Source organism: Arachis ipaensis, chromosome B1 (assembly GCF_059453495.1).
Source record: "Arachis ipaensis isolate K30076 ecotype BB chromosome B1, ASM5945349v1, whole genome shotgun sequence".
NCBI classification, from domain to species: Eukaryota; Viridiplantae; Streptophyta; class Magnoliopsida; order Fabales; family Fabaceae; genus Arachis; species Arachis ipaensis.
In genome coordinates, this window is record NC_142436.1 from 32,982,874 (window position 1) to 32,991,493 (window position 8,620).

Here is an 8,620-nt window from a genome sequence, read left to right on the forward strand (position 1 = left end):
TGAACCAATTAAAGGCATGCATGAAGCATATAAATAAAGCAACAATGAAGTAAGCAAGGATCGAACTTGCTTCCTCTAACCTCAATGCCCGCATCTCCAAAGTGGTCAAAGCAGAGCCTCAAACGCCCATGCTTGGCGCCTAAAATGCCAGATTCATATGCCTTCAAGAGGATCAACCTTGTCACAAACCTGGCGCATCAAAACGCTCAATATTGGTGCCACAAACACCCACCAACATGTCATCTCCAGGAGCAATAATTCGGCCTCAAAGCAGTGTCTCAACTGGTATCTCTAAAATCAGCTTAATCATTTTGTGTGTATTAGATGTGTCATTTTTTATAAACTATTAGATTTTATTAAATAAAAATAAAAAAATTTTATGAAAGAGAAATATTGATAGATTTTATAAATATAGAATATATTAGTATATACATACATAAATACATTTTAATACAGAATATTTTAAAAATAGTAAGTACAATTTTTTACTTTTAAATAAATAAATATAAAACATATAAATACATATAAAAATATTTTTTATTTATTAAAATTAATTATTATACAGTACTAAATAATATAAAAAATTAAATTATTTTATATTACTTGAAAATAATTAAATTATTTTATATTATTTAAAAATAATTAGATTATTCATTAAAAATATTTATTAATAGTTAATTTTATTAAAAATATATTTTTCTATAATAATTTTTTATTCAAATATTTGTAAACATACATTTTATTAAAAATAGTACATATAATATTATTTTAACAAAATTAATTATTATATAACTATATATTTTCTAATGTTACTCGATAGTTTTAAAGCAAAAAAGAAAAGAGGTATAGAGAGACTCTTTTCTGTACAATCTATGTCAAATTGCTTTACCACACCATAATTTTATAATTTCTATACTTCTAAATCATAATCTGCTCTACTTTCTACTCTCTTTGTTCCATGTTCTTGTAATAATTGGTACCACAAGTCCACAACTACTACGACGTTATTAGAAAAAAGAAAATCTATATCTTTTGATATTAATATATGTTTCAAAATATTATATATAATATATAAAAATGTTGATTTTTTTATTTTTCAAATTTTGAAACAAATATTTTTTAATTTTTTATTTATATTCTTAAAAAATAGAATAAAAAAGAAACAACATTATTTTTTTAAAATATAAGTAAAAAATTATTTTTAAAGATTACATATATAATGCACTTACGGTTAGGAACTTTTATATATATATATATATATATATATATATATATATATATATATATATATATATATATAATTTTCATAGATTCGTGTACAATAATTTTATGTATTTGTTAAATCTCAAATGAGTCACAATAAATAATATTTGTAACAAACAAAAAAATAGGTGAACACGTTTTTAATTATATAAAAATGTTAATTATCAGTATATAATTTTCATATCATTTTATAGATTTTGTTTGTTGTGTAGAAATAAATTTTATCTTTATTTAAAAAAGTAAAAATTATGTTTATTTTCTATTTCTATTTTTTAGAGTGTAAATAAAGAAATTCAAAAATATTTGCTTAAAAGTGTGAAAAAATAAAAAAATAATATTTTCATATATTATATATAATATTTTAAATAAAATATATGTTTACAAATATTTGGATAAACAATGCAATAATGCGTTTTTAACAAAATTAATTATTACCATATTTTTTAATTTTTTATGAATAAACTAATTATTTTTTTAGTAATATAAAATAAATTATTTTATATTATGTAATTAAAAATAACACGATATAATAATTAATTTTAATAAATAAAAAATAATTTTATATGTATTTATATGTTTTATATTTATTTATTTTAAAATAAAAGATTATACTTATTATTTTTAAAATATTTTGTATTAAAATGTATTTATGTATGTATATACTAATATATTCTATATTTATAAAGTCTATCAATACTCCTCTTTCATAACATCTTTGATTTTCATTTAATAAAATCTAATGATTCATAAAAGGTGGTACATCTAATACACACAGTTGGACTGATTTTAGACATACCTGCCTCAAGCACCTCTTCATAGCACATTCCAGGAGCAACAACCTTGGGCACAAGTGTGGCGCCACAAGCGCCCAACCTGGCGCGCCAATCTCACTCCACCTTCCAGGAACAACAATTGTGACCCAATCTTGGCGCCTCAAGCGCCCAACCCAATGCCTCAAACGCCAACCTTATGCCACCTTCCAGGAAGCAATTGAAGCCCATCTACTAGAGCGTCAAGCGCCACCCAAGGGACAAAATGGAAAACGCTTGCTTTGGAGGGCGCCTTCGAAGATCAAGCTGGCCCAAGGTATGGATTTTGTGCCTCAAGTGCCATGAAGTGTGTCTCTATGAAGCCTTCAAGCATGCATTTCTTGAGCCACCCCTAAAAGCCCTCAATTTGGTTTAATCATTTCACTCAAGGTCCGCTCCAATTCAACGCAAGCAAGTTCATAATTGCCAACCAATAAAGACCACAAGAATCATCTAGAAGTAGTTAAAATTTTTTTATTTAATTGTAATTTAAATTTCGTTTAACTTTATAATTTAAGAAGTCTATAAATAAGATACACTCCACACTTTTCATACCACTTTGGGGGAGAGTCTTTAGACTCTCTCTTCTCACTCTTATTCTCTTATCCTCTTCCATTTTCTTTTATATCCATTTTGTAATTTCTTTAGTTATGAGTCTCTAATTCTCTTCATTGAAAAAAAGAGCTCTGTTACAATTTAATGGATTAATTTTGTTTTGTTCATCTTCAACTCATCTTTTGTTATTTCTTTAGAAAGAATCTTCCTTCTTCGTCACAAGGATTGACTTATCTTGAGAAAGAAGTTTAATCCAACTTGAATTCCATGTGAGCTTGAGAAAGAATCATGGAATTGATGCTTGAGGTTCTTTCTCATAATGGTTATGAAATTGGGTTTGGGATTGATACGTGACATATAATCATCCCATAACTTGATTCATGAAATTGTGTGGCTCTAAATCAGAGATCAATCTTTATCTCTTCTCATGAGCAATTAGATAAAGAGATTGGTAATTGATCAAGTTAAGAGAGATTGAATTTGTAAGAACTACAATTAAATAACCACTTAATTAAAATAATTTAATTACCTAAAATAGGTTCAAAATTTAGAATATTAATTAGAAAATTTAAATATGATATTTGGACTCAGTAGATTTTTTTGAGTTGGAAAATGTAATTTTCTGCGAACAATTGCGTAAAAAAGCATACCGGTAATTTAGCCGGCAGTATCGGCTTAAGTCTATCTGTCTAGTACTGTGTGAAAGTAATAAAAACTGTAGAAAAATTTAGAAAAATAATTAAAGTTAAAAACCAGGCACTAATTATAAAGATTTGGCCCAAACTTAGGCCAAACGGGCAAAAAATGCTAACGGATTGGACTGGGCTCAAGTTGGGTCGAAGCCCAACATATATAAACCCATTAATGAACCCAATTCAGCTCACAACTCACTCAAACACAAGTGTGCAGCTGAAGTGAGGAAGGGAGCAAGGGTTTCAAAATACTATTCACATCTATCTTCAATTGATCATAACTTGAATTATGGTGCTCAGATTCATGAAAGGTTTACGGCTACACAAAGCTCTCGCCAAGCCCGTTAGTTCTATCTAACTTTTGTTGGTAAGATTTCGAAACTCCCTTCCCATTTTTCAGGTTTATGAATTTTGAATTTTAAGATTTGGTTTTGAGTGAGTTCTTGTGATTTTGATTATTTAGGGGTGTTGTAGCATTGAAGTATTATTGGGTTTTGCCCCAAAACTATTAGGTAAGGTAAGAATGCCCTAAACCCTTATGGATTTATGATTTTGGTAAATCCTATGTATTAATTATGATGAATTAATTGTGTATAGTTTGGAATTTATGATTATTGAAGATTTTGGATTGTGTGGTGGCTTGATTGAACTTGAAAACTTGTGGAAGCTAGGTTGAGGTCAAATTTTGGTATTTGTTGCATATTGGGAATCGGTCAAGGTATGGTTTCAGTTTTCTCTATGTAATATATAATATTTCGTGAACCTTAGGCTAGTGGACTTTAGGATAGGATTGAATTGGTTGTTGATAATTGTTGAATTGATAATGTATGATGGTATTGTTGATTGTGATGAATTATGATGTTAATTTTGATGATGGAGTTGGATTGTGGTAACTATGGGATTTATGATGAGGTTTGGTAAATGATGCTTATGAATAGTGAGAATGTGCCAAATTGCTAATGTTGGAATCTTAATGTAGAAATTGTGGATGTTGTTGAATTATGGTGAATTGAATGATAAATTAAGTGTGAAAATGATAGAGAAAATAGAATGGTAAGTGATGAAATATATGGATATGATTGTGGGTGTTGAATGGTAAATTTTGACATGATTTAGAATGTATATGAATTGGTTTGGTTTTGAGAGTTTTGGAAACTAGAGAATTTGCAAAACTTTGCTTTTACTGAACTTTGGCTGATGATAACTTGAGTCTTAAACCTTGAAATTGAGAGATCTTTGTTTTAAATTAAATATGATTTTCAAGAGCTTTAAAATGATATAAATTTTGAGGAAAATAGATTTTTGTAGAGGAAGTTATGAACATTTGAAGTTCGGTGAAGAACTGAAAATTCTACAGCTTTAAAATTTTCTAAGTCTGCTAAGGGTCGCGTACGCGACACTGGCATTCATCACTACCTGGGAGTTTTGGGTACGTGGGCACTGCATGCGTACGCGAAAGTCCAAATTTTATCCTTTGCATACACGAAATTTTACACGCAACGCGAGCATACAATTCTATTTTGGAACACTCGCGTACACGAATGGGTGCCGCATACGTAGACACCTAAAATTTCAAGGCATGCGTATGCGGACAGGGGACTTGGGTACTTGAGATCCCTATTTTGCTGAAAAATAGTTTTTCTTAACATTTCAAGGATTCTCTAGCCTTCCAAACTCCTTTAACTACTGTTTAAGATTGCTAACTAGTAATTGACACTTAAGACAAATGAGAAAGAGTTAGAGGGCTTAAATTAGATAAAGTTAGTTAAATCTTAGAAGGCGAAGACTTAGGCATACTATGACTTGTGGATGAATTAGTCTGAGTAAGTTAGTGGAGAGTTCTTTGATATTGAATGGAGGACACATGAAGTGATGATGACCTTATTTTGAAATTGAGAACATTGAGGCATGAATGCCGAGCATGATGAGACTCAGAATGAGCTGAGAGATTTTACTATGAATCATTAAACTGTTTTTCAATAATATTAATGAAATGTTGGCTTATGGGCAGTGGTTCGTGCCGCTTAAGCTGAGTTGTAGGCGTAGGGCATGGTGTTCATCCCGCTTACGCTGAGGTGTGAGGGCTATGGTAGAAGCCCCGCTCACATACTTTCGGTCATAAGAGTGGCCGAGCACTATATCTTAGGGAAAGTGAGTCGGACACTATATAAACATGACCGAAAGTGACCGAAAGTGTGATAAACGTGACCAAAAGTGACATTGTGTTGGGTTGGCAGTTGAACTAACAATATGATATCACAACCAATAGGACAGACATTCATCATATACATTTTCTATCTGTTTGATTGCTTTGCCTATTTGCACCCTCTGCCTAATTATATAACATGCTTAACTGCTTCTTGATTTACTTGCCATATGTGGGCATTACTTGTTTATTACTTGTATGCAACTATTTGTGTTTGTTACTGAGGTTGAGGATGTTCGGTAGGTGGTGGCAATATGGTCGCATGGAGGTAAGGCTGGTGAAAGCTGTGGGACAACGGTGTTAGTTTAGTTAGAAATTTCCTAAGTTAGATTACCCTTGTTTCATAATGGTTTTAAATTATGGTTTTAAATTTAGCATTGCTTTAAGTTTGAATCTTAAGTTTGATGTGATATTCTAGGATTATTGTTAGCATCCCAAAACCATATATCTTACATCGCTAGGCACTATTACCATATTAAGAACCTCCGGTTCTCATACCATATTCTGTTCTTATTTTTTAGATGCAGGTTGTGACCCACCTCGGTGAGTTGCGAGATGGTGATAGAGCGGAGGATCTTTTACTTTATTTTGCATTTTGGTTTACTTTGTTATAGGCTCTCTCTCACTTTTGTATCTTTGTTGCCTTAGAGGCTTGACTTTGAGAGATAAGTTGTATGTTGTTGTTTAACTTTTCAAAAACTCTGTATTGTCTATATATGACTAGTCGGCCTAAACTCCACGGGCTATTGCTAGTGTTCCTTTGACTATCATACTTATATACCTATTTTGATTATTAATGTATTACATTGTATCTTGTGCCTTTACGCTTTTAGTTATCGTGTGAATGCTTGGCACTTTTCTGTTTCTGTTTTGAGTTGTAATTCTTCCTCGGGGTTCTCGTATTATTATTATTCCTTTCTATATATATCGTATAAGCCTTAGAATTGTCATGGAACTTAATTATCCTTTGCTTTACGATATGAGGTAAGGCTTAAGGTAATTAGGGTGTTACATTTAGTGGTATCAGAGCAGTTCGTCCTCGTGAACCTGAGGGCTGGACCGATTGTGCTTCATGCATACTCTGTGTCTTTTTATTTCATGCTATTTAGGTTTATCTACTTGATATGTGTATAGCATGCTTGTTTGCGTGTGCCTTTTTGTGATTATTGAAGTACTAAGCTTTTGATATAGAGATTGATCACCTTGATATCGACTCTTTGGTGTATACAAGAACCCTAATGGCTACTCGTGGATGAGGTCGTACGAGTGCACGAAGAGGCAATAAGGGTAATCAACTCATTAATGAACATACCGAGTTTATGGCGGCAATGTCCAACTTGGCTAATACTATGGAAGCGAATGATGCTGCGACTATGCAAGCTGTGGAAAGGATGGGCCAACTGGCTGGGAACGGGAATGGAAATGGAAATGGGAATGGAGAAAGAGACAGTAACAACTTGGGTGGTGCTCCGATGACCTTGGCTTCATTTGTAAAAGTCCATCCACCGACTTTTAAGGGGTCAACCAACCCTACTAAAGCAGATAATTGGTTCCAGGCCATGGAGCGTGCTCTGCAGGCTCAACATGTTTCAAACATTCAATTTGTAGAGTTTGTAGTGTACCAACTTCTGGAAGAGGCACAACATTGGTGGCAAGGAGAGTGTCGCTTACTACAACTTCAGAACGCCGACATTCCTTGGGACGTATTTCAGACGACATTTTACAAGAAATATTTCTGGAATCAGTAAGAGAAGCTAGGAAGTTGGAGCTTATGCAACTGAAGTAAGCTCATTGTCCATGGCCAATTACACTAGTAGGTTTGAGGAACTTTATAGGTTCTCTAGGGTGTGTCAGGGTGTCCCGGAGTCCTATGAGAGTTGAAAATGCATCAAGTATCAAGGAGGTCTGAGGGATACCATTATAATTACTGTGTCTCCTTTGGAGATTTGGGTATTTTCTGAGCTTGTAAACAAAGCAAGGGTGGTGGAGGATTGTGAAAAGAAGGTGGCACTAGAAAGAGACACTCAAAGAGGAAACAACAACCGTGGGCATGAAAAGTACCTTCAGCCTAAGGGTCAGAGCTTCAAGACGGGTGGACACACACCTCAACACCTTCAAGGTAGAGGAAATGATAGGAGGAACAATTATGATCAGTACCACCAGACATGAGAAGGAGGTGTTTGTTTCGTTTGTGGATTATTGGGTCATCTGGCAAGGGATTGCACTAGTAGAAGGAACCCGAATGCGGGTCGGAACCAACACCAAGGTCGAGTGTTTGCTGTGAATGCCTGTGATACTTCTCAGGCGGATCGGTTGATGAGAGATAAATGTTTATTTGGCGACAAAACATTGGTTACATTGTATGATACTGGAGCCTCGCATTCGTTTATTGCATTTGATAAAGTTGAAGAACTAGGGTTGAAAATGTCAAAATTAGCTTTTGATTTGCATGTGCATATCCTGTATCAGGCAGTTGTGACTAGATCAGGTTATAGGCAAATATCTTTCAAGATTGAGGATAGAAACTTTGTTCATGATTTAATGTGTTTGCCAATGGTTGGGTTGGAGAAGATTTTGGGGTTCGATTAGTTGTCAAAGAATTGGGTATTGTTGGATTGCTTTGAGCAATCAATTCTATTTATGGCGGAGGGAGAAGGAGGAGTAGTGATAGCTGAGGGTTATTACCTGAACTCTATGTTGGTATATTGTAGTGGGGAAGAATGTCAGGGTTATATGCTTTTGGTTGTGAATGCGTTAGGTGATGAACAAACATTAGATCAAATTCCGGTAGTTAGGGAGTTCCCAGAAGTGTTTTCGAAAGATATTCCCGAATTTCCACCTCAAAGGGAAATTGAATTTACAATTGACTTGGTACCGAGAGCTAGACCAATGTCAATTGCATCGTACAGAATGGCTCCGATAGAGCTGGCGGAACTTAAAACTCAGTTAGAAGAGCTTCTAAACAAGAGGTTCATTCAATCGAGTGTATCTCCGTGGGGAGCACCAGTTTTATTGGTGAAAAAGAAAGGTGGAGGAATGCAACTTTGTGTGCACTACCGGCAGTTAAACAAATTAAAGTGACTGTGAAGAACAAG

General features: G+C 33.5%; 1 protein-coding gene across 1 annotated transcript; it reads left to right on the forward strand.

The window, feature by feature from the left end:
* The first annotated feature begins 6,844 nt into the window (after positions 1-6,844).
* LOC107605074 (uncharacterized) lies at positions 6,845-8,114 on the forward strand. The gene is made up of 3 exons (XM_016306819.1): positions 6,845-7,228; positions 7,470-7,678; positions 7,742-8,114. Exons 1-3 carry the CDS (start codon positions 6,845-6,847, stop codon positions 8,112-8,114), a joined length of 966 nt encoding a protein of 321 aa, XP_016162305.1.
* The last annotated feature ends 506 nt before the right edge of the window (positions 8,115-8,620 follow it).

Coding starts and splice junctions, on each gene's coding strand:
- LOC107605074 (XM_016306819.1), top strand. CDS start 6,845: ATGGCGGCAATGTCCAACTTGGCTAATACTATGGAAGCGAATGATGCT. Junction 7,229..7,469: donor ACGCCGACATTCCTTGGGAC/GTATTTCAGACG, acceptor TCTCCTTTGGAG/ATTTGGGTATTTTCTGAGCT. Junction 7,679..7,741: donor AGGAGGAACAATTATGATCA/GTACCACCAGAC, acceptor TCATCTGGCAAG/GGATTGCACTAGTAGAAGGA.